Raw genomic sequence first — 25,455 nt, forward strand, 5'->3', positions numbered from 1 at the left:
GTTCTACGGCTCTGGAAAGAGCTCTCTCAGCCCCACCTACCTCACAGGACGTCTGTTGTGGGGAGGGGAAGGAGTTTGTAAACCGCTCTGAGATTCTGAGTGAAGGGCGGGGTATAAATCCAATCTCTTCTTCTTCTTCCTCTGTCCCCAGTGGAGAATGGTGGAACGTGGTATCAATATAATTCCCGTCCACTCATCTGCTGTGTTGGGCTCTTCAGTTTTCTATTCCCAAGCTCTGAAATTTGGGCTATTGTTGTTGTTGTTCAGTCACACAGTCGAGTCCGAGTCTTTGCGACCCCATGGACCACATCACGCCAGGCCTTCCTGTCTTCCATCATCCTCTGGAGTTTGCTCAATTTCATGTTCATTGCTTGAATCTATTGAACCCTGTGATGATTCCTTGTTTGAGAGTGTGTGTGTCCCTTTAAATGTTTGATAGTAACTAGTGTGCCATGATTGGTGGATGGCAGAGTGTGGGAGGAGTTATTCTGTGTGTGGGTGTGTCAGTGAAAGATTGGAGAATGACAGTGGGAGAAAAAGCAGTTGATGTTGTTGAGTTGGAGTTCAGCCAGTGAGAGCTCTGACCGTGCTGTGTGGAGTCAGAGAGAGGGAGAGCTGAAAGTTCTGTGTGGAATCAGTCAGTGGTGTGAAGTCAGTGGTGTGTGGAATCAAAGAGAGAGAAAGCAGTATATTATATATCTGTAAAGTGAAACTACAGTTCTTAAAGAGAGTAAAAGTTCCAAAGAGAATAGCCTGTGTGATACAGTTGACCTACATATTTACAAATACCTATTTCCTAAACAGTTACAGTTTAAACCACCTCTTAATTTGTTCTTTCAATAAATCCTTTTTATTTAAGTTTATCCCAGAAGCCTGATCCATTATTCCTCAGGACCACATAGATCCTCGCAAGCCAAGACCCTGAGTCACAATACCAAAACCAGAAGCAGAAAGGGGATTTGGAAGTTAAAGAAAATTCCTGGTGGCAGCAGGAACTACCTATTTTATAAACATAAAGCATAATTTAAAGTGAAATTCAGTCCTCCCCAATAGGAGGTCGTCACAGACCCCCCCCCCCAAAAAAAAATTGGGATTTCTGAAAAATCACGGATCCCAGTACCGGCAAAGTATTTGGATCAGGGATTTTTTTAGAAATCCCAATATATATATTTTTTTTGGGGGGGGGGGGTTCCAACAGACAGAGATGGGGAAAAACGGAAAAAACAAAACCAGGCTCAGGAAAGCCACAAAACACAGCTGAGTGGCAGGAGCAATGTGCTCCCTCTTTCTTCTGCAGTCCTTTTAAACCAGCCTGGTTGAAAGGGACTGCAGAAGAAGTGGGGGAAACAGCTGAGAAGCAGGGAGCAGTCTCTCTCTGCCCCTCAGTTGTTTCCTCTGTTGTTTCCTCCGATGTTCCCAGTTCCTGACAACATCCGGGACTCCCCCCCCCCGGTTGTTCTGAAAAATCCTCGATACTTTTCAGATGCCGAAATATACCCGAAAAATACCAGTAAGGTAAAAAGGTAAAGGTCTCCCTTGCTCGAAAGCCAGTCGAGTCCGACTCTAGGGTTGCGGTGCTCATCTCCGTTTCCAAGCCGAAGAGCCAGCGCTGTCCAAAGTCGTTTCCGTGGTCATGTGGCCGGCATGACTAAACACCAAGGCGCACGGAACGCTGTGACCTTCCCACTGAAGTGGTACCTCTTTATCTACTTGCAATTTCTTGCTTTTGAACCGCTAGGTTGGCAGGAGCTGGAACTAGTGACGGGAGCTCACTCCGTCATGCATATATTTTTGTATATTTTGTATATTTTTGGCTCGGGAACATCTGAATGCACTCCCCTAATTTGGGCTCCTTTTGGCTTGTATAAGTTGCCAGCACTGTAAGACCCAATGAAAAGGCACTGGCACATCCTTTGCAGCCGGTGGAAGAAACCAGAGGGGGTGAAAGGGGAATCTTTGGACAAAGTGAGCCTTCCCTTCCTCCAGACCCCTCCCCCGAATCACTCCCTTTCCGTTTTTTCCTGAACTAACTGCCCCTCAGTCCTTATATTGGCAAGCCTTTCTTCTACGCAGCCCTGCCGTGGACAGTGATGCTGGGCCTGTGGCGGCCTCACCTAACTCCCCACACACAAGGAGATGGCTGTGAGAAAAGAGAGGAGGAGGAGGGAGAAGAGCAGGCTGAAAAGAAACAGAAAACACCTCAGATGCTGCCAGGCTGCTGACCCGTCTTGCTTTGCCTTTGGCTTGCCCTTCCGTGCCCAGAGGTCGCAGGTCTGTGTGCACCTGAGACATGCCTTGATTCCCTCCCTCACAGAAAGCTCACTCAGCTATTGGGAGCTTCTTTTGGACAGCAGGCTGTACGTGGCACAAAAGCGATGGCCACTTGCCCTGAGCAAAGCCCCTGCTTGGCTGCTTACGTGCGGTCGGGACCCCACTTTTTCCAAAGTGCAGGCATTTGCGCCCACTGGTGCTTGGGCACCTTGTGCTAGTGAGTAAGCACTGTCCAAGTTTGCCTGTGCTTTCTGAGCCAAGTTGACGACCCTGCAGATGGCAAGAGGGAGCCCATCTTCTCATCCCTGTGCCTAGCTGTGACCGATGTCTAAGCCCCGGTGACCCTGTATTGGAACTCCATATGCTGCTCTATATTGAGATATATGTCAGAATAATAGAGGTAGCAAGCAGTTACTATAGATCAGTTTGATCTGTTTGTCAGACCTAGCTGTCATGCTAGTAATCATGTAATTACAGCCAGGTGTTTCTAGCAGGTGTTGCTCTTTCAGGTCTTGTTAGAGTTAGTGATTACATCACCTTGTTAGAGGTTGGCTGGGGTTTAGCATAATAGATATCAGCTTAGTAAGCTGGAAAGGAACTCAGTTCTCATAGACTAAGACACGACATGCTGTTCAATAGCCTGTAAATATCTCTGTATATATTCACCTTTATAACTATATAAACTCTCTGTGCACCTTCATAACTGGTCAGTCTCCCGCTTCTTATTTACAATACCCAATACTCATCGGTTGTTCCCCTGGAGCTGCCTTGCACGGAATCTGACACACACACCCCGTCCATCAAAATCAGCATTGTCTACTCAGACTGGCAGCAGCTCTCCAGGGTCTCAGGCGGAGGTCTTTCACATCACCTCCCGCCTGGTCCTTTTTAACTGGAGATGCTGCCAGGGATGGAACCTGGGACCTTCTGCGTGCCGAGCAGAGGCTCCAACCCTGAGCCATGCACCTCTCCCCGGCCTGCCTGTTCCTCTCCTCCTCCCCTTCCTCTCACAACCACAGCTTCTTTGCGGGTTGTCCAGATGCGCTCAGCCAAGTAGGGGAATGAAGTGACCCAGATGTGGCACCCCTCATGCGCAGCATCGTGCTCGGGGGCTGCCTGGCTGTTGCTCCGCTTCCTTTGGCATCTCAGTTAACGCCACTTCTCCTTCCCTGCTTCCTGTTCATTCTACTCTGTGGCGGCCAAGCCCCGGTGCTCAGTGGCTTTTGGGAGGGCGGGGAAGGAGATTCTTGGGGAAAGCTCCACCGTGTCTCCCTGTCTGTCTGCAGAAATCCCGGCCTTGAAGGATTTTGTCATCGAAACGGGCTTGAAAACCAGCATGAAAGCCACGGAGAAGGTCATCCGGGACGTGGCTCGTGTCATCAGCCAAATCGTGCATTATCTGACCAACCAGAGGGCGGAGGTGAGCAGGAGCGTAGTCCAGAAATTTGCAAGGATCGTTCAAGGTTAACCTGAATGCCCCAAAACAGAGGAATGGAAGAGTAGCCATCCCACTCCTCTCTGTTAAGGAACGGGCCAGTAAAGGAACACACTTTCAAGGCCCTTCAGTGTTGCGGAAGCTCCAGACTTGGGAGGTGGGATGCTGTGGGGTTCACACGAGCCCTTCTCCGCTCTTCTTCTTGCGAGGAAGCCGTTGTGATCAACCCTGTTCGTTTGCTTTCCCTTCCAAATCATGCACAAAGCTATCCTTCAGAGTTCACCTTTGGGCAAGGGAAGAGAAGCGGAAGGTATTGCCTGGTTTTGTGCAGGCCACACTTCCATGAATCCAGAGTTCTCCAGTTTGAGAGCCAGTTTGGTGTAGTGGTTAAGTGCGCGGACTCTAATCTGGGAGAACTGGGTTGGATTCCCCACTCCTCCATGTGCAGCTGCCGGTGTGACCTTGGGTCAGTCACAAGTTCTCTCAGAGCTGTTCTCTCAAGGGCAATTTCTCTCAGAGCTCTCTCAGCTCACAGGAGAGTGTCTGTTGTGGGGAGGGGGAGGGAAAGGAGATTGTAAGCCGCTCTGAGTCTCCTTCGGGTAGTGACGGGTGGGGTATAAATCCCTCAGGTAGGTCGGACCTTGGCCATATAGGGCTTTAAAGGTAAGCACCAGCACTTTGAAGCGAATCCGGTACACCATTGGCAGCCAGTGCAGCAATTTCAGCACAGGCCGGATGTACTCCCGGCCCAAGGCGCCCACCAACAACCTGGCCACAGCATTGTGCACCAGCTGTAGCTTCCGGATTTGCAACAAAGGCAGCCCCATTTAGAGAGGAATGGGCCAGTAAAGGAACACACTTGCAAGGCCCTTCAGTGTTGCGGAAGCTCCAGACTTGGGAGGTGGGATGCTGTGGGGTTCACACGAGCCCTTCTCCGCTCTTCTTCTTGCGAGGAAGCCGTTGTGATCAACCCTGTTCGTTTGCTTTCCCTTCCAAATCATGCACAAAGCTATCCTTCAGAGTTCACCTTTGGGCAAGGGAAGAGAAGCGGAAGGTATTGCCTGGTTTTGTGCAGGCCACACTTCCATGAATCCAGAGTTCTCCAGTTTGAGAGCCAGTTTGGTGTAGTGGTTAAGTGCGCGGACTCTAATCTGGGAGAACTGGGTTGGATTCCCCACTCCTCCATGTGCAGCTGCCGGTGTGACCTTGGGTCAGTCACAAGTTCTCTCAGAGCTGTTCTCTCAAGGGCAATTTCTCTCAGAGCTCTCTCAGCTCACAGGAGGGTGTCTGTTGTGGGGAGGGGGAGGGAAAGGAGATTGTAAGCCGCTCTGAGTCTCCTTCGGGTAGTGACGGGTGGGGTATAAATCCCGTCTCTTCTTCTTCCTCTCCTTCCCTTTGTTCTCCAGGACGTCTCTCACCAGGCCCAAGTCCGGGAAACGGTGCAGCAGGCCTTGCAGGGTCTCCCCAGTCTGCTCCAGGAGGCTGCAGACGACGTCCTCCCCGACATTCAGTACTTCTTTGGGGTCCTGATCCAAACCAGCCTCAGCAAGGGGGCAAATAAAGCCAAGGAACTGAGTGAGGACATCGTCAAAAGCTGGGGCTTGCCTGTAAGCCATGTCCTGAAACGCTTGCTCTTTACAAAGTTCGAGTCTAGTCAGGCACCTTTGAGACTAGCAAAGTTTTATTTCTGGCATGAGCTGTCCTGTGCAGGCACACTTCTAATCCCAAGAATTTAACTCTGTTGGTCTTCAAGGTACCCCTGGAATCAAACTTTGTGTTGCTGCTTCAGACCAATGCTGCTTGCTTTTTGTGTGCACCTTTTGCTCCCGGCTTCCCCAGCTTGGTGTAGCCCTTTCTCTGCTGTTCTGCACGCTTCTCAGTTTTCTCTGTGCCCCGGAAGAAGTCTGAAAATAAGTCTAGCCCCTGGAGTGCTGGGGGCTAACTTGGTGTTGACCACTACCTTGAATGAGGGCTCCTGTGCAGTGGGTGAAGTGTGTGGAGTTCAAGGAGACCCTTGCTCAGCGAGCCTCAGGACCCCTGGGAAGGAAGGGGGAGGAGCGTATTGGGGGAGGCCCACAGACCCCTCCCTCCATTGACCCCTTTGGTTCTGAAGAGAGAAACGCTCTCAGAGCCACTGCAGAAGTTGTATGTCTGGTTCACATCACCCTGAAATCTAAAGTGTGTGTGTGTGTGTGTGTGTGTGTGTGTGTGTGTGTGTGTGTGTGAGAGAGAGAGAGAGAGAGAGAGAGAGAGAGAGAGAGAGAGAGAACTACACTTTCTAATATAGGTATGTCTCATAAAGGTAAAGGTTCCCTTGCTTGAAAGCCAGTCGAATCCGACTCTAGGGTTGCGGTGCTCATCTCCATTTCAAAGCCGAAGAGCCACCACTGTCTGAAGACGTTTCCGTGGTCATGTGGTCGGCATGACTAAACACCAAGGCGCACGGAACGCTGTTCCCTTCCCACCAAAGTGGTGTCTACTTGCAATGTCTTGCTTTCGAACTGCTAGGTTGGCAGGAGCTGGGGCCAGAAACAGGAGCTCACTCCGTCATGCGGCACTCGGGTCTCGAACTGCTGAACTACTGACCTTCCACAGTCTGCAGTTCAGCGTCTTAACCACTCGAGCCACCGCAGCTCCTACATATGTCTCATAACAGCCCCCTAATTTTTCCTCTTAAGAAGGTATAATTCTGGTCTCCTCAGAAGCGAAGCTACTTAACAAAGGGCTCAGTTTGTCAGAATTACTCTCATGTAAGCCCCATCAGCGTGAACTGGATCTGTACCACTATCACATGTCTTAAGAGTTTTCTGGCAGTTTGTGCAGGCTTTGTGAAGCCTGCAGAAGAAAAGGGGAGATGCAGCCGTAAGGGAAAGGGGGGAGAGGCCACTATAGGGACTCCTGCTCTGCTCTTGGTCAAGAGGGATGGACTCTGATCGGCTTTGATTCCCCACTCCACCTCCACACGAAGCCAGCTGGGTGGCCTTGGGTCAGTCACAGCGCTCCCAGCTCCACCTGCCTCACAGGCTGTCTGTTGTGGGGAGAGGAAAGGAAGGTGATTGTCAGCTGCTCAGAGACTCTTGAGTGGAGGGTGGGGGATACATCCGACGCTGCTTCTCCTGTAAGGGTCTGCTCCTTCCATGCGCTTTTCCATTTGTATGCCATCATTGTGCAGAGGGTGCCCGCAGTGAAGGCTCCAGCCTCTGAGAGCGTGCAGAGTGCTCTACGGCCCAGATTTGTGTGTGCTTGGCCTGGTCCATTGTTCTTGACCCAAACCTAAAAACCTTAAGCGCCCACCAGCTGGTTTTTCTGGAGGACCAGCACAGCATTGTACAACCCCTGTATGAGGAGCAAAAGAAACCTCAGTATTAAGAAGAAGAAGAAGAAGAGATTGGATTTATACCACGCACCCTTCACTATCCAAGGGAGTCTCAGAGCGGCTTACAGACTCCTTTCCCCTTCCCCTCCCCACAACAGACAGACACCCTGGGAAGTGGGTGGGGTTGAGAGAGCCTTTGACAGAAACTGCTGTTTTTCAAGGTCAGCTCTCATCAGAAGTAGGGCTTGCCCAAGGTCATCCAGCCAGGTGCAAGTGGAGGAGTGGGGGAATCACACCCTGTTCTCCCAGACTAGAGTCCACGCACTTAACCACTACACCAAACTCGGTCTCTTCTGCCCCACCCTTCACTACCTGAAGGAGTCCCAGAGCTCCTTTCCCTTCCCTTCCCCACAACAGACCCCCTGTGAGGTAGGCGGGGCTGCGAGAGCTCTGACAGAAATGGCTCTTTTTTTAAGGACAGCTCTTATCAGAGCTACGGCTTGCCCAAGGTCATCCAGCCAGCTGCAAGTGGAGGAGTGGGGAATCAAACCCAGTTCTCCCAGATTAGAGTCCACACACTTAACCATGACACCAGACTGGCTTTGAAGAAGAGATTCGGTTTATACCTCACCCTCCACTACCCAAGGGAGTCTCAGAGCGGCTTACAAACTCCTTTTCCTTCCCCTCCCCACAAGAGACACCCTGTGAGGTAGGTGGGGCTGAGAGAGCTCTTGACAGAAAGGGCTCTTTTTCAAGGACAGCTCTTATCAGAACTACGGCTTGCCCAAGGCCATCCAGCCAGGTGCAAGTGGAGGAGAAGTGGGGAATCAAACCCGGTTCTCCCAGATTAGAGTCTGCGCACTTCACCACGACACCAGACTGGCTCTCTTTTAAGAGGGGAACAAACTGCTGTGTTAAATATTCACACTCAATTTTTGCCATCTAAGAAATAAGGGAAAGTGAAATTGAAAACAGGAAACTAAATGTATAGTAAACAAAATAAACTGTCTAATTTGGATGCGGGGGCTTTTCTTTGAAGTGGTGGCAGAGGTCTGGAATCCCCCTCTCACCCCCCCCCCGCCCGCCGCCGCAGGGGATCAGCCTGGCCACACCCCCTGAGGATGGTGGCCTTCTGGTGCTTTCCCCGATGGGGTGTGCTTTGGGGATTCATGGTTTTGACTGTCATTGATTTTGGGAAAGGATAAATTAAAGGACAGATGTCTCATTCGCTCCTGGCTTTTCTCATATTATTCTGTTACAGAGCTGTGGCTCAATATTTAGATTGTTCTGTAGCCCCCCCCTCCCCCCCGCCGCCTCTTTCTTGGAAAGACTTGAACATATGGATTTGTTCTTTCTCCCTCCTCATTCCCCTCCGCAGGGTTCTGGCTTACCGCATTCCACGTACCATGCTGCATGTCTTCGCCGTGGTGTCTACACCTCTCTGAAATGCGGATGTGTGGATTTCAACAGTCAACTCGCGAAGCCGGTGAATGACGCCATCGCTGGAGCCTGGGTCGCGATTTTCGGGTGAGTGTTTTACCCCGGAGGGGTGGCTTGGCCTACAGGGTGCCTGTGCAGCCACCTCAAGATAAGGGGGCATTGTGTTCTTCCAAGGGATCCTATTAATTGGGCCTCTCCAACTGTGTAATCTTCTTCCCACTCCCTCCCTTCTTCCCTTCCTCCCTTCTTTGGGGTAGTGGTTAAGTGCGCGGACTCTAATCTGGGAGAACCGGGTTTGATTCCCCACTCCTCCACTAGAAGCTGCTGGATGACCTTGGGCAAGCCGTAGTTCTCTCAGAGCTGTTCTCTCAAGAGTTCTTTCAGAGCTCTCTCAGCCCCACCTACCTCACAGGGTGCCTGTTGTGGGGAGGGGAAGGGAAAGGAGTTTGTCAGCCATTCTGGGACTTCGAGTGAAGGGCGGGGTATAAATCCAATCTCCTCCTCCCCCTCTTCTTCTTTCTTCTTCTTTCCTCTTTCTTCTTCTTTCTACTTCTTCTTAGTTCTAAACTGGAGGAATCCCTTGAACGCTTCACCAAAGCTGTTCTGGATAAGCTGAAGTTCTTCTTCCGAGAGCTCAAGAGGGACGTGGGCAGGCAGAACAGCCTCACGGAGGCCCTGGACGCCCTTCACCGACAGCAGATGGAGGCCATTCAGGCCCAGGTAAGGCTGAGGCAGCTGCAGCAGCGGGCTGCATCTTTGTGGGGGGGGGGGGAGTAGGGGTGTGTGGAGGGGGAACTGGCAAATGCCGTTGGACTCCATGGGGCATTTGAGAGGCTGTAGAAAATTAAATAGGAGGCCTGTGGCTCCTTAAAGGGGAAGAAAGACGCATTCCGGAAGAATAAGCTGGCGTGGACTGCAGCCCGCCTCTTCAGGTCCTGTGAGTAGAGTCTCACTACGCAGGAGGAATAAATCAATGAGGTTAAAATAAAAGGGCAAAGAGGCCGTGAAAGGCAGGTGCAGGGCAGAGTAGAGTGTGATTCAGGTGAAACTCAAATCTAATCAGTAGTAAATAAACAGGCTGGTTAACACCTGTTAATGAGCTAGTTAATAATGTTTCTAAATAAGGTTTTTAAAAAGGTGTACGCTTTTAACCTCCCTTGATGATGATGATGATGATGAAGAAGAAGAAGAAGAAGAAGAAGCAGAGACTGAATGGGTAGTGCTTGGGTGGGAGACCTCCAAGGAAGTCCTGGGTTGGGGGCAGGCAGTGGTGGACAAACTCCTGTTCATCTCTTCCCCTGACCTGGATGGTCCCAGGCTGGTCTGATCTGATCTCGTCAGGTTTCAGAAGCTAAGCAGGGTCTGGGGAAAAGACACAACTGATGGAAAATCTACAAGTGGATACTTATTCTACTATGGAAACAGTTTAATTGACTGGACTAGTCAAAAGCAATCTGTTGTAGCGATCTCTACTGCAGAAGCTGAATGTGTATCAGCGCAAAGTGCCAGCTATGAACTGTACTGGATCATTCATCTACTGAAAGACTTTGGAATAGACGAACCGAAACCAATAATAATGTATGAGGACAATCAAGCTTGCATCGTTCTCTGCAAAGGTGAGAGCACCAAATCCAAGAGTAAGACCATTGCTCTTCAATGCAAATATGTGAAAGACTTACAAGACAAAGGACTCATTGAACTTCGTTACTGTCCTACTGACCAGATGACTGCCGACATCCTGACCAAGCCGCTTGACAAGCAACGTTTTTGAGAATCTTCGTAAAAGTTTAAATTTGCATGATTTCAGTGTTATAACTTGAGAAGGGGTGTTGGAAGTTACAAGTTAGAACACTTCTATTCAGTATTTACTGAGTTAATATTGTGTTCTGAATCACATGTTTGTTTGTATCCTATCTGCTTAGAGAGTTAGAAAGCCCGCCAGATACAGATCTAGTTTGTTGTTTTGATTGGGGAATGGAGTGTTACTATTTAGCATTTTATGGCTCTTTGTCCCTGAGCAAGAAGAAGCTCCAGTCTCCATCTCTCTCCATTAGACCTTAGCCATGTAAGGAAGTCTATCTAGACATGAGGATGTAGAAATAAAGCTCTTTGTTATTTTACCTCCTGTTTACCCTACCCTTGATAGGTTGTTAGTAAACTTTTATATTTTGAAACTACCATGGACTCAGACTCAATTTTACTCTGCTAAACTCTGCTGAATTAAGAAATTAAGAAATTAAATACTAAACCATCTAACAAGTCCCCTTTCTGAAGTCATCTTTTTGTGGAAGGAGGGTCACCTGTATTCTGAAACGGAGAGTCTTCCAGTAGCTTGATACACCACGGTAGGGAGGACACCGGTTGGTGCTCTCTGGCTTAGTGTGTATAGCTCTTGAACGGTCTCTGCATTTTTCCTGGGTTAGATTTTGAACGGTACACAATTTACTTTTAACTCTGGACTTCCTGCACTTTGTGGCCTCTTGGCCCGCGGTTAGTTTCATTTCTTTTCGAGCCTCTCGCAGAAAAGGACTGCATAACGAGGAGCTCCGCTCAGCAGCAAGATCGGGAATGCTGGCATAAAGCGGTGCTAGCCTTTCCGGAGCGGCGAGGTTCCAGCTGGGCTTTGCTGCCCCAGACAGAGCCGCCTCCGGCTCCTCCGGCATCCTTTCCCTGGAGTGTTCTGCTCACAGCCTGATCTGCCCCTTCTCCTCAGCTGCGCAATTTCCTCCTGGACCAGGAGTTCTACATCAGCCGGAAGCAGCGCTCCATCTCCCGCATGCTGACACCAGCGATCCAGGCTGACATGGACCCGGCCTATGCAGGTAGGAAGTGGAGAGTCGTTTTCTTGCTGACCTGGTATCCCGCAGGTATCCCACAGGCTTGAATGGTGTAGAGACGTGTGCTGGCGGCAGTGGAGAGCTGTCCTGGGGCAATGCTCCTCTTTGCTAGTCACCTGTGGGGTTAGGACCAAAACCAGGGAGTCTACACCAAAGAGGTTCTGCCCCTGCAGTCGAGAACATTGGGGCTGGAGTCTGCAATTGAGGCGCTTCCTTTCCGTGGTTTCTGCACAGTGCAAGGGAGACTTTACTCCCTGAGCATGGGCGGAATAAGAACATAACAGAAGCCATGGTGGATCAGGCCGGTGGCCCATCCAGTCCAACACTCTCTGTCACACGGTGGTCAAAACCCAGGGGCCACCAGGAGGTCCAGCAGTGGGGCCAGGAGACCAGAAGCCCTCCCACTCTTGCCTCCCAAGCACCAAGACAACAGAAGAAGAGGAGATTGGATTTATACCCCATGGCCCTTCACTACCCAAGGGAGTCTCAGAGCGGCTTACAAACTCCTTTCCCTTCCCCTCCCCACAACAGACACCCTGTGAGGAAAAAGTAGAAGAGGAGGAGATTGGATTTATACCCCCACCCTTCACTACCCAAAGGAGTCTCAGAGCGGCTTACAAACTCCTTTCCCTTCCCCTACCCACAACAGACACCCTCCTGTGAGGGAGGTGGGGCTGAGAGAGCTCTGAGAGAAAGTGCTCTTTTTCAAGGACAGGTCCATCAGGGGCTGTTAGCCACAAGGTATAGATAGGGACTCTGAGGCAAGTGATGCTCTGTCTTCTTGGTGCTTGGGGGGGGGGTCAACAGTGGGAGGGCTTCTAATGTCCTGGCTCCACTGGTGAACCTCCTGATGGCACTGGTATTTCTGGCCACTGTGTGATACAGAGTGTTGGACTGGATGGGCCTTTGGCCTGATCCAACATTGGCATCTCTTATGTTCTTATGTCAGAACTATGGCTTGCCCAAGGTCATCCAGCAGCTGCAAGTGGAGGAGTGGGGGAATCAAACCCAGTTGGCCCATATTAGAATCCGCACACTTAGCCACTACACCAAACTGGCTCTACTACACCATCACTGCCCCAGAGATAACATGAGAGAAGCCAGTGTTGGGTCAGGCCAGTGGCCCCTCCAGTCCAACCCTCTGTCTGTCACACAGTGGCCAAAACCCAGGGGCCACCAGGAGCTCCACCGGCAGGGCCAGAATAAGCTTCACCGGAAGAGCAGTATGCAGATGCCTACGGTGAATAAAGAAATGGGTGCATCCAGAAGGAAGCTTTGGGCTGATGAAGCTTCAGGCTGGAGGGGGAAGGGGTGGCCAAGTGAGTGGGGGGAGAGACCCTCCTGGCAGAGGCCCCCTTAAGAGGCATTTAAAGCAATCGCCTGCTGGGTGCTCAGAGGAATCTTCAGCCTCGCTTCAGGCAGGTGTGCAACCTAGGAGGTTTGGCCAAAGGAGGCGAGAGGGAGTGGAGGCGGCCCAATGCTCGTAAGGAGGGGCACGTGCTGACCTCTCAAACCCCCCCCAACAGCGTGCAGCCAAATGTCCGGCCCCGGCTACTTCCAGAGGATGAAGGACATGATGGAGAGCTACATCCGCGAGAACAAGGACTCCATCTTTGAGGCCGCCGCACAGAAGCTGCAGGAGCAGCTGAGCCGGCTGCAGGTGAGCTTTATGAGAAGAGGCTCACCTGTGGGAGGGTTTAGCGGAGCTGCCTTTTCCCGGGGCTGCGGTTTCGGCCACTCAGGTGGCTTTGGCCTGCTTTGCCTCCCCTCCCCCCCCACACACACACAGACACACTTTCATATATTTTTAAAGTGGGTTTTTCTGTTTTTAGTCCTCTTAATGTGGGACAGGACAACAAATGTGGAAACTGGAATGGAGATGTTCAGAATGCCCGTTTGTGTTCCTAAGGCCGCGTTACATGGAAAGGAATTCGTTTCTAGGTTGGAAAACTCCTGGAAGCCTCCGCGGCAGTTAGGGGTGGTGATTTTCACACGCGTGCAGACATCTCTTTCTCTGTACGCAGAGGAGGCCTGCAGTAATTCCCTGTCCCGTGCATCGAAATCACTGAGGCTGTGAAATCACAGGGGGGAATGCTGCTGAACATGATCCAGCATACCCACAAATGGCGAATGCACCAGTGTGTGTGTCCCCCCAGGGCTCCCAAGTCGGCGGGGGATGTATAGTTCTTCGTGGGACCATTCCCACGGGGAAAACACAGGTGCTGCACTATTCCGTCGCCCAGACGTGACGTAGGCACGTAGCCAGGCAACGCTCTAGCAATGGGGCTGGAAACTCGATGGTATCGCCTGGGTTAAGTCCATGCAGGTGGCAGGATCCCCAGCGTAGCCTTCCTCAGGAGTCCAGGGGGGATCCCTCCTTCCTTCCTTCCTTCCTTTGTTTCTGGGTCCAGCCCGCCTGACAGGTGTCTGCCCCGCAGTCGGCAACGAAGCTGCGGGTCTCTGGCTTAGGGTGGTTCCGTGGGGGTGTGTGTGTGTCCCTCCTTGTTCCTGTGGGAGGGGCCTCTTGTGCTGCCACCTCAGTGCCCAGCATGAATCTGGGGTGTGCGGCCTGAACAGCTCCTCCGTCCAGCTTGCCTCCCCCCCCCCCCCCCTCTCTCTCTCCCTCCCTCCCTCTCTCTCTCTCTCTCTCACACACACACACACACACACACACACACAAGATCACTCCTTTTCACTCTGCGGTTCAGAGGTGGTTTGCTCTGGCCGGGCTCGGCGGAGGGATCCCGGGCGGACCAGGGTCAGCCCTGCTCAGCTGCTGCGATCGGATGAGATGGGGCTGGGCACGGAGTCGGGCTTAATACGCAGCTGCTCGTCCGCCACAAGGGGAACGGAAGTCTCGTGCCGTGGAGAAGCGCCCAAGAGTCCAGGAGCACCTTCAGGACGAACGCAACTTTTGTGGCCGGGGAGGAGCTTGCGCGAGTCGCTGGCTCCCTTCTGCTGATGTCCGAAGAATAATAGATCCAGAGGGGCAGCCCTCTTACTCTGTCTGCAGCAGCAGAAAAGAGCCCGAGTCCAGGAGCACCTGAAGGACCGACACAATTTGTGGCCGGGGAGGAGCTTTCGGGAGTCACTGCCAAGGCTCCCTCTAAGCTGTGGCGTCTTGTGAGCCAAAATCCTCCTTTGTGAGCTCCTGGCATGAAAGTTGTGAGCGAGCGATTCAGCTCCTGCATGAGTTCAGTTGGCTCTGGAGCCCTCCTTCCTGAGCGAAGACGAAAATCTGTGAGCTGGAGGAGGCAAAAAAACTGTGGGCTAGCTCACATGAACTCAGCTTAGAGGGAACACTGGCCACAGCTCACTTTCTCGGATACTGCTCACTTCCTTGCAACTGACGAAAACGCCTTCCCCGCCACAAATGTTGTGAGTCTTTGAGGTGCTCTTTTCTGCGGCGGCCCATCTGGAAGTCCCGTGGACCGGGCTCCCTTCTCTTCGTCACGATGCTGGCTAAGGCCGAAGAGCTCCCCTGCGGCACCCTGCCTTCACGCGGCATCTGGTACCAACAGGGGCTGCTCCCTGGCCTCTTTGGCAAGTGGCCGTGTGAGGGAGGAGCGATCTGGGCCGAGGCCTTGGGACGCGCCCGTCAATCTCTCTCTCCTGTCGTGTGGTTCTCTTCTAGCAACGCATCCGAGGGAGCTTCCAGAGCTTGGTCCTGGAGCTGAGCAAGTCCCTGAGGATGCAGTTCGAGCCCCTCCTGAAGCCCGTGCAGAAGAACGCAGAGCTCATTCCAGGTGAGGAGGTGGTGCTTGGCCGTGTCCTCTCTCCCACTGGCTCTCTCCTGCAGGAAAACTGAGCGGCAGGCGCATCATCGCCAGAGGGGCAGAGAGGGCGTGTCTGGGGCTGGGTAGCCAAATGGGTTACGCCCCGTGGTTGTGGGGGCAGCCAGCTGCTCAAGGAAGAGAGGGTGGGAGGGGCAAGTTCTGGGCATGGAAAGAAAGAATCCAGGCCCATTGGTTTTTGTCATGCAGGCGTACCTGGGGCCACCTGGGTGGGCCTCTTGGTGCCCTGTGGTATGCCCTTCTGTTAAAAATTCTGACAGTGGAGAGCTGCATTCTTGCGAGCCCTGTGGATTCCTTGTTTGCCAGTCATGTGACCCGTCTTTGGAGCATGGGGTGGGGGCAGAGGACCACGAAGGACAGAGCCGTCCAGGCGGTGGCACTGGGTGGGGGTGCGCGTGCGGACCGTCCTTCCCACCACTGCCTACCTGGCACCGTGACGAAGCTTTAGTCTCCATGCTGAGTGAGTGTGAGCTACCTCACAGTTTTTTATCCTCCGGCTCACACAGTTTTGTCTTCGCTCAGGGAGGACGGGGCTCCGGAGCAAACTAACTGACACAGCAGCCCAACCGCTCGCTCACAGCTTGAATGCCAGCAGCTCGCAAAGTAGAATTTTTGCTCTCACAAGACTCTCCACCGCTTAGAAGGGAGCCTTGGTCCCATGTGAAAAACGTCTCTCCTTTTCTGGTCCTTGGTGGCTAGTTCTGAGGTGTCTGCACTCGGCCTGCTCCCCAGCTTCTCAGACTGGATGGCAGCTCAGTTTGATTTTGTGCCGCTGCTTTTGATAATGTTTTTGTGCTGCTAAGACTTGAGTTTCCTTTGCATTTTAACACTTTGGGGGGTTTCACTGTTTCTGGTCTGACAGAGGTGCACTTCCGTTGCGTTCCTTGTGATAGGCTTTTTTGTTTATTTTTCCCCCTTTTCCCCTTTTCTGTTGGGCAGTCTCTTGACCCATGTCGAGTCCTTCGCTGGAGAACCTTCCAGAGGGGTCGGGGTGCTGGTCTGCCGTAGAACACTTAAATCTGAGTCCAGGAAGGCCTTTGCCACACCCACCCCTCCTCCTGACTGGGAGGAAAGAACTCCGACCCCTGTTTCTGCTCTGTTGTCTCTGTCGAAGTGAGTTTTGACTCTTGAGAAAGCTTAGTGTAAGGCACAGACTTCAGGTTCTCTGCCAGAATACCCAGGTTCAGGCTCCGGTTTGGCAAATCAGGCAAAAATGCTTTTATTATCAAAAAACAACAAAGGCAACCTCAATTAACAATATTTCAAGGAAAAAAGAAAATTCCACGTCCTTCAGGGGGTTGCCAAAATACAAAGAGTAATTAAAATCAACTAGAACTTACAATGACTCCACAAGGTAGGAAAACATCCTGCCCACCAGACGCGCATTATCTTACCCCCCACACCTTTTGCTATTTTATCTATTGAAGGACCTGTTAAGACGCTGCCCCTCCCTGTCTCCAGTGCAGCTGTCCGTTAAGAGATCTCAGCTGTGCAGCTCTTGCAAAGCTGAGTACCGGACAGTTCCTGTGAAGACTTGCAAGGTCGATCCTCCCCCTCCTGCCGTCCTTCAGTTCTACAGTGTTGCTATGTTACAGACAAGTTGGTGTCTTCCTTACACTTAGGCCCTGGAGTTTTTGTGGATCTCTGAGGTGTTCCTGGGACTCAGATCTAACCATTCACTGGAGAAAGTTGGGCTGATGGAATTCTTTTCTTTTTTTTAATAATATTTATAAGTTTTACACATTTACAACACATAAGGATTACAAGACTTGGAGTGTTTCATTCATTGGAGTGTACATTACATTTTCTTTCGAAACCACTTATATACTCTAGATCATTTGAAAAATTAAATCATCTTTCCCTTGTAAGACCATGTTAAGCTTGTCCATTTCTGCAATTTCATATAGTTTTTCTGCCAGTTCATCTCTTAGAGGTATACTTTCAGACTTCCAGTGCTTAGCTATTAGGATTCCGGCTGCCATGAGAATGTAAGTTAACAAATAAATATCTTTTTGATCATATCCATCTAGGATAATGTTCAGCAAGTACGTTTCTGGTAACAATTCTAGACTTATGTTCATAATTTCTAGTATGACCTGTTTAATGTTTTGCCAAAATGTATAGATCTTTCTACATCTCCACCCCATATGGTAAAAGGTTCCAATGTTATTTTTGCATCTCCAACAGTTTTTGGATACATCTTTATAGCATCTGGCCACTCTGTCGGGTGTCCAGTGCCACCTATAAAACATTTTAAGGATGTTTTCCTTATATGCAGTTGCTCTCATTAGTTTTACCGCCTTCCAGATCTTTGACCAATCATCTGTCTCTATATTTTTACCCATATCCTGCATCCAGGCTATCATTGATGGTTTTACTACTTCATTTTAAATAAAGTCATTCAGTAAAAAGTTATACATTTTTGTATCAGTTTATCAGAGGTGGACAACCATATTTTATCTAGATCAGTTTTACTATCATAGAAACTTGTTACTTTATCCTTAGCATATCTCGATTGTAATTGCAAGTTCTCGCACCAAGTAAGATTTATATTGCTCAGACGTAAGGTTTCCAATGGCTTTAATTCATTATTATCATCCAGTAGTGTATCATATGTTTCTCTATTCTTTTGGGACATTAATGTAGGTTTTGTGTTGTTGTTGTTCAGTCGCACAGTCGAGTCCGACTCTTCGTGACCCCATGGGCCAGCTCCCGCCAGGCCCTCCTGTCTTCCGCTGTCCTCTGAAGTTGGCTCAATTTCATGTTCGTTGCCTCGATGACACTGTCTAACCATCTCATCCTTTGCCGTCCCCATCTTCTTTGACCTTCAATCTTTCCCAGCATCAGGGTCTTCTCCAGTGAGTGCTCCCTTCTCATTTGGTGGCCAAAGTATTTGAGCTTCAGTTTCATTATCTGGCCTTCCAGGGAACAGTCAGGGTTGATTTCTTTTAGGATTGACTGATTTGATCTTCTTGCAGTCCAGGGGACTCTCAAGAGTCTTCTCCAGCACCATAGTTCAAAAGAATCTATTCTTCGGCGCTCGGCCTTCCTTATAGTCCAACTCTCGCAGCCATACATGACTACTGGGAATACCATTGCTTTGACCATGCGGACTTTTGTTGGCAGGGTGATGTCTCTGCTTTTTATCATGCTGTTTAGGTTCGCCATCGCTTTCCTCCCAAGGAGCAGGCGTCTTTTAATTTCATGGCTGCTGTCACAGTCTGGGGTGATCTGGGATCCCAGGAACGTGAAGTCTGTCACCACTTCCACGACTGTGAAACCCAGGCTGATGGAATTCTGAGAAAGTGAATCAGTAACACAGTTTCTTGGGTGCGTTTTTCCAGATTTGATGAACATCTGTGCCAAGGTGGACAAGATCTGCAAGCGCTCGTGTGTGGTGTATGTCCTTCCCAGCACCTCTCAGGTGGAGGCCGGTTCCCCGGAAGCAGAAAGGGAGCTGCAGGGGAATCCCTTGTGCCTCTCAGCCTTGCACTTGGACATCCGACTGGGAGCACTGCCTCTTTCCTGCATTGTGGCCATCCAGGTAAAGTGGGCTTGTGGGCAGGTGGAGGGCGTGGCTGCCGCGGAAGAGAAGCCCCCCCTTCCCCTGGGCCTCAGGAGGGCGGCAGTTTCCCCGCAGGCAGATTCATTGCAGTAGGAAAGCTGTTGGTGGCGGACGTCCCCTTCCACCGTGGGATTCCGCAGGTATTCCTAATGACTTCAGGGCTGCTCAGCTGAGCTCGGTGAGTAGAAAGGGACCCAGGAGAGGTTAGTCAGCACTGATTCCGCCCGAGAAGTGTAAGAGGAGAGGTCTTCCTTGAAAGACGTGCAAACCCTCCGGAGGAGTTGAGTCCGCCTGTCCCAAACGGCGGCTCCAGGTCCCTCCAGGGGGTCCCACTCCCGACAGAAGGAGTGGCTGCTTCTGCTAGAGGGGAGAAAACCTCCACTGAGGAATGCTTCCCCCCCCCGAAGTTGCCTAACCAGTTTTAGAAGGAGGCCCCCTAAGGAGCGTGGAAGCTTGCCCGCAGAAGAGTTAGACACATTCCGTCCTGAGGGAAGCCACCTTCACACAGGGAGCTCCCCAAGGCCTTTCCTTGGCAGGTACAGAACACAGGGCTGGCCTAGCAACCTCGGGGTCCTCCTGGGTCCCTGCAGGGCTTGCTTTAGACCGTCCGCTGGGACGGATTCTGCAGAGGCGCGCTGGCTCCTGCCATGCCCTCCTAGGAAGCTGTCTTGGATTGTCAGGCCGTTGGCCCGCCTACCTAGTGGTGGCTCTCCGGTAGAGATCCTGGGACTGGGGGTGCTGGGGGTTGAAGCCGGCAGTATGCAAAGCACTGAGCCACGGCCCCTCCCTCAAGAGTTCACCTCCCCCCCACACACACACATTTGCCAGAATTTAAATTCTGGGGGACCGAGGAGAGAGGGATTTCTCCTCCCAGTTCCGAGAGGTGGGAGCCTTTTGAGAGAAGGGGCTCCACTGCTGGGTGTTGAGCCAAGCCCCTGTGGTCTTTGGCAGAGCCTGCCCAGCCCCTTGCACGGCTCTTTTGTTTTATGGCTCTTTTGTGGCACTTGTGGCTTGTCTCTCTCCAAAGATTTGAGGCTGCAGCTATGAGCCACTGCCTGTTCTCCACTGGCGGAAAGAAGGACGGGTCTTTGCTTCCTTGGGTTGATGAGCGGCACCGTAGCCAAAGCCCAGGGACGCCTGCTCTCTCCACCTCTTCCCGTCCCTGCTCTGAACTCCTCCTAGGCAAGGTCTGATCATTGCCGATCCGTGGCCGAGGCCCGACTAGCAAGGCTGTTGTACCTGCAACGACCGCTGTCCGTGGGGTGCTTTGCCTGTCCAGAAGCGCCCTGTAAAGACTAACTGTTACTCCCTTTGCTTTAAGGTATCCGGGCAGGACCTGGCTCTGAGGCTGACAGGTCAGTGACTGTGCAGGCCCCTCCTCCTGCCGGGTCTGCGTCCGCCTGCTCTCTCTCCCCATCAGGCTGCGGGTGGAGGACCCCTACTTTCTGTGTCCTCCGTCGGGGGGGCCACTCCGTGTTTCAGACTGGAGGGGGAGACACCCCCCCCATGTTAGTGGCACTGGGAATGGATGCCTCTGGTGGGGGGGGGGGCTCTTATCCCCCTCAGTGGAGGAGGGAGGCATCCTAGCATCAAGGCCTGGGCCCCCTCCTTGCATGTGCAGATTTTTTGCAATGGCTTACCCTTCCCACAGTTCTCCGTACCTTGATACCATCCCATGCCGGATCACTGCAAGGTGGGGGTACGTGGGCTGGGGGAAACTCTGTGATCTTGGTGCTTGGGGTGGGGGGCAACAGTGGGAGGGCTTCTGGAGTTCTGGCCCCACTGCTGGACCTCCTGAGGGCACCTGGTGTTTCTGGCCACTGTGTGACGCAGAGTGTTGGACTGGAGGGGCCACTTTCCTGATCCGACCTTGGCTTCTCTTGTGTTCTTCTATGGAGCAGAGGTCCATCAGTGGCTATTAGCCACAAGGTATAGATAGGGGCTCTGGGGCAAGTGATGCTCTGTCTTCTTGGTGCTGACCGAGGAGAGAGGGATTTCTCCTCCCAGTTCCGAGAGGTGGGAGCCTTTTGAGAGAAGGGGCTCCACTGCTGGGTGTTGAGCCAAGCCCCTGTGGTCTTTGGCAGAGCCTGCCCAGCCCCTTGCACGGCTCTTTTGTTTTATGGCTCTTTTGTGGCACTTGTGGCTTGTCTCTCTCCAAAGATTTGAGGCTGCAGCTATGAGCCACTGCCTGTTCTCCACTGGCGGAAAGAAGGACGGGTCTTTGCTTCCTTGGGTTGATGAGCGGCACCGTAGCCAAAGCCCAGGGACGCCTGCTCTCTCCACCTCTTCCCGTCCCTGCTCTGAACTCCTCCTAGGCAAGGTCTGATCATTGCCGATCCGTGGCCGAGGCCCGACTAGCAAGGCTGTTGTACCTGCAACGACCGCTGTCCGTGGGGTGCTTTGCCTGTCCAGAAGCGCCCTGTAAAGACTAACTGTTACTCCCTTTGCTTTAAGGTATCCGGGCAGGACCTGGCTCTGAGGCTGACAGGTCAGTGACTGTGCAGGCCCCTCCTCCTGCCGGGTCTGCGTCCGCCTGCTCTCTCTCCCCATCAGGCTGCGGGTGGAGGACCCCTACTTTCTGTGTCCTCCGTCGGGGGGGCCACTCCGTGTTTCAGACTGGAGGGGGAGACACCCCCCCCATGTTAGTGGCACTGGGAATGGATGCCTCTGGTGGGGGGGGGGGCTCTTATCCCCCTCAGTGGAGGAGGGAGGCATCCTAGCATCAAGGCCTGGGCCCCCTCCTTGCATGTGCAGATTTTTTGCAATGGCTTCCCCTTCCCACAGTTCTCCGTACCTTGATACCATCCCATGCCGGATCACTGCAAGGTGGGGGTACGTGGGCTGGGGGAAACTCTGTGATCTTGGTGCTTGGGGTGGGGGGCAACAGTGGGAGGGCTTCTGGAGTTCTGGCCCCACTGCTGGACCTCCTGAGGGCACCTGGTGTTTCTGGCCACTGTGTGACGCAGAGTGTTGGACTGGAGGGGCCACTTTCCTGATCCGACCTTGGCTTCTCTTGTGTTCTTCTATGGAGCAGAGGTCCATCAGTGGCTATTAGCCACAAGGTATAGATAGGGGCTCTGGGGCAAGTGATGCTCTGTCTTCTTGGTGCTGGGGGGGGGGTCAACAGTGGGAGGGCTCCTACTGCCCTGGCCCCACTGCTGGGCCTCCTGATGGCACTGGTATTTCTGGCCATTGTGTGACATAGAGTGTTGGACTGGAGGGCCCATTGGCCTGATCCAACATTGGCTTCTCTTAGGTTCTTACAAGGGCAGTGCTAACTGCATGCGCCTAACTGCACCACACACACACACACACATGCACCCCGCCAATGTTTCTGTTTCTAACCTACGTAGTTCTATGAGTTGCTTTTAGATAGTTATTTTGTGCGGTGACCCTTTGGAAGATGTTGTGCCTTATTAAGTCTTGCTGAAGCCCTGGCCGGAGGCCGTGACGCCGCTGCCTTCTCCCTTTCTGGACAGATGAGAGCGCCGTGGCCCTTCCTTTGGGGAGCGTCTCCCTCTGTGAGTCTTGCCTGCCCCTTGGCTGCCTGATCCTGCACCTGTCTGCTGAAGCCGCTGGGGAAATCCGTCGCCGATGCCGAGTTCGGGCATCCAGCCCAGGTGAGCCACAGCCACGCTAAAGCCCACCCCAGGGAGGGGGGGATCCGAGAGATGGCTTGCGCTTCTCCCACAGGTGGTCCACCGGCCATCTCCTGGGCTCCTGTGCGGGGCATCGCGTGTGGCTGCCTGCCTGCTTGCCATGGCCCCCTGCGCTTTTCGCCACTGTCGGCCTCGTGCCTGTTCATTGGGAAGCTGAAAAGTACTGGGTTCGCCGCATGGAAGACTCGGACGACGACATGCGGTTGCACACGTTTATTGCGTACTTAACATAAGAGCACCCAACGGCCCTGCAAGGCCAACTATATACACTCCCACCCCTGGGCCTCCCACTCCATTGGAGGGTTTGAATTTCCCGCCAAGAAGCCCATTGGTCAGCTAGGGGGGGGACTAGGATCCCAGGTCCCATTGTCTTTCTGGAGCCAAGCTCCTGTCTTTCTTGTGGCCGCCGTGAGGCGGGCTGCATACATAACAGAAGCAGAGTGAGGGACATTCCCAGTAGGTAGCCAGCAGTGTTCTCTCTAAGCGGAGTCAGTGTGAGCTAGCCCACAGTTTCTTAGCCTACGGCTCACCCATTTTTGTCTTAGCTCAGGAAGGACGGGGCTCCAGAGCAAACTAATTTATGCAGCAGCCAAATCGCTCGCTCACAACTTTAGTGCCAGGGGCACTAAAGTAGAATTTTTGCTCACAAGACTCCACAGCTTAGAGGGAGCATTGGTTGCCAGTGCTTTGTAGCTGTTCCTCCCCTTCTCAGGGATGTGCTCTAGGCTGATCCTGCGTTGAGCCGGGGGTTGGACTAGATGGCCTTTAGGGCCCCTTCCAAATCTGTGGTTCGGTACCAGAGTCGTTGGCTGTTAGTGTGACATGATGAGAGCCAGTTTGGTGGAGTGGTTAAGAGCAATGGACTCTAATCTAGAGAACCGGGTTTGATTCCACACTCCTCCACATGAATCCAGCTGGGTGACCTTGGGTCAGTCACATGTTCTCTCAGAGCTCTCTCAGCCCCCCAAATAAGTCTAGCTCGCCACCTAGTGCTAAAAAAGAGCTAATACTTCAGACAGCCAAAAAGTCTTTGGATCTCCAGGATATACCACACACGGTGCCATATGATAATTAATTAACTAATTATTAGTGTGGTGTGACGTGATGCCAGACCGGCTCTCCTTTCCAGGCCAACATGGACGAGAGGCGCTTGTGATCTTGGACAAGGACCCGGACCAGACGTTCTTCTCCAGGCTGACCGCAGGCGTGTCGTCGAGTCGCAGGGATGCCTCCTGGGTCCAAACGCTCAGTCTGTGCCAGGGGAGGGAGAGGCTGGAATCCCTGGGGGTGTATTCCACGCCCCGGGTGAGTGGGGTTCGTGGTGGGGACAACGGTCTGGGCCCTATTCATCTATTTATTCACCCAGTCATGTACTTATTCGTGTATTTGGAACATCTGTTAGCGGCCTTTTGTCCTTGTGGAGCTCAGGGCCACTTGCAGCATAGATAAAACATATAAAATACATTAACAGAGCCAGTCTGGTGTAGTGGTTAAGAGCAGCGGACTCTAATCTGGGAGAACCGGGTTTGATTCCCCACTCCTCCACTTGCAGCTGGCTGGATGACCTTGGGCAAGCCATCGTTCTGACAAGAGCTCTCCTTGAAAAAGAGCCGTTTCTGTCAAGAGCTCTCTCAGCCCCACCTCCCTCACAGGAGGGTGTCTGTTGTGGGGAGGGGGAGGGGAAAGGAGTTTGTAAGCCGCTCTGAGACACCTTCGGGTAGTGAAGGGCCATGGGGTATGAATCCCATCTCTTAACAACCTAAAACCTGAAATTTAAAGTCACAACCAGTGTTCCCTCTAAGCTGAGTTAGTGTGAGTTAGCTCACAGTTTTTTCGCCTCCGGCTCACACATCTTTGTCTTGGCTGAGGAAGGAGGGCTCCAGAGCAAACTGATTTATGCAGTAGCCAAATTGCTCGCTCACAACTTTAATGCCAGTAGCTCACAAAGCAGAATTTTTGCTCACAAGACTCCACAGCTTAGAGGGAACATTGGTCACAACTCCGGACTGCTGACCCAAAATGCAGCGCTAAATAAAGAAGAAGAAGAGATTGGATTTATACCCAGCCCTTCACTCAGAGCGGCTGACAAACTCCCTTCCCTTCCCCTCCCCACAACAGATACCCTGTGAGGTCGGCGGGGCTGAGAGAGCTCTTGACAGAAACTGCTCTTTTTCTCAAGGACAGCTCGGAGAGAACTATGGCTTGCTCAAGGTCATCCAGCCAGGTGCAAGTGGAGGAGGAGCGGGGAATCAAACCGGGTTCTCCCAGATTAGAGTCCGCGCACTTAACTACGACACCAATCTGGCGTCTGCAGCCGCCTCCTGAAGACTGAGAGGGAGGGGGCCAGGCGCAGCTCCCTGGGGAGGTCGTTTCGTAATCATGGGGCCACCACCAAAAAGGCCCCCCTCTGTGGACCCGTCAGGTGAGCTGCATTGCTTGACGGGGCAGTCAGGAGTCCCCCCCCCCTCTCCCTGCAGTCTTAATTCCTGGGCAGGAACATGCGGGAGAAGGCAGCCCTGCAAGAGATCCTGGTTCCCAGGCCATGGAGGGATTGAAAGGACAAAACCACCACCTTGAATTGGGATCAGGAGCGAATTGGGCTCGGGGGAGCGGACCAGCAGCCTGTGGAATTGCTGTCGGATTGGGGGCCTGTGCTCCCGATAGCTGGCCCCCCTCCAGCAGGGCAGCTGCAGCGTCTGAACCCTCTTCAAGAGTAGCCTTGAATGATCAGAGCTCAGCTATCGGGAGGCGTATTTCTGGAAAATCTGAACCTTCTCCCCAGTTTTGTGACATGACTGGTGTGTGTCTGTGTGTGCGTGCGCGTGCGTGTGTATACAGAGGAGGTCATCCATGCAGTCGTTGAACCAGCTCCCATGGCCGGGACCAGTGCAGCTGTCTGCAGAGGCTGCAGTCTGTAGACCTTTCCTCTGCGCATGGCTGCAGGGTCGGCCTGTTCTGCCGGCTGACCACTCTCCCTCCCTCGCGTGCGTGTGTATACAGAGGAGGTCATCCATGCAGTCGTTGAACCAGCTCCCATGGCCGGGACCAGTGCAGCTGTCTGCAGAGGCTGCAGTCTGTAGACCTTTCCTCTGCGCATGGCTGCAGGGTCGGCCTGTTCTGCCGGCTGACCACTCTCCC

General features: G+C 52.5%; 1 protein-coding gene across 1 annotated transcript in view; it reads left to right on the plus strand.

Annotated features, from left to right (window-relative positions):
• Positions 1-25,455, plus strand: part of LOC107124820 — a 43,652-nt gene that overhangs the window by 8,246 nt on the left and 9,951 nt on the right. Inside the window, exons 6-16 of the mRNA XM_015428329.1 lie at positions 3,558-3,691; positions 5,113-5,313; positions 8,401-8,549; positions 9,023-9,182; positions 11,176-11,284; positions 12,826-12,959; positions 14,934-15,045; positions 18,438-18,637; positions 19,980-20,013; positions 22,138-22,278; positions 23,447-23,622. Coding sequence (XP_015283815.1) covers positions 3,558-3,691; positions 5,113-5,313; positions 8,401-8,549; positions 9,023-9,182; positions 11,176-11,284; positions 12,826-12,959; positions 14,934-15,045; positions 18,438-18,637; positions 19,980-20,013; positions 22,138-22,278; positions 23,447-23,622 — 1,550 coding nt within the window. The remainder of the gene's footprint in view (positions 1-3,557; positions 3,692-5,112; positions 5,314-8,400; positions 8,550-9,022; positions 9,183-11,175; positions 11,285-12,825; positions 12,960-14,933; positions 15,046-18,437; positions 18,638-19,979; positions 20,014-22,137; positions 22,279-23,446; positions 23,623-25,455) is intronic.

This window comes from Gekko japonicus, unplaced genomic scaffold (assembly GCF_001447785.1).
Source record: "Gekko japonicus isolate JY-2015 unplaced genomic scaffold, Gekko_japonicus_V1.1 scaffold3659, whole genome shotgun sequence".
In the NCBI taxonomy this organism is placed as follows: domain Eukaryota; kingdom Metazoa; phylum Chordata; class Lepidosauria; order Squamata; family Gekkonidae; genus Gekko; species Gekko japonicus.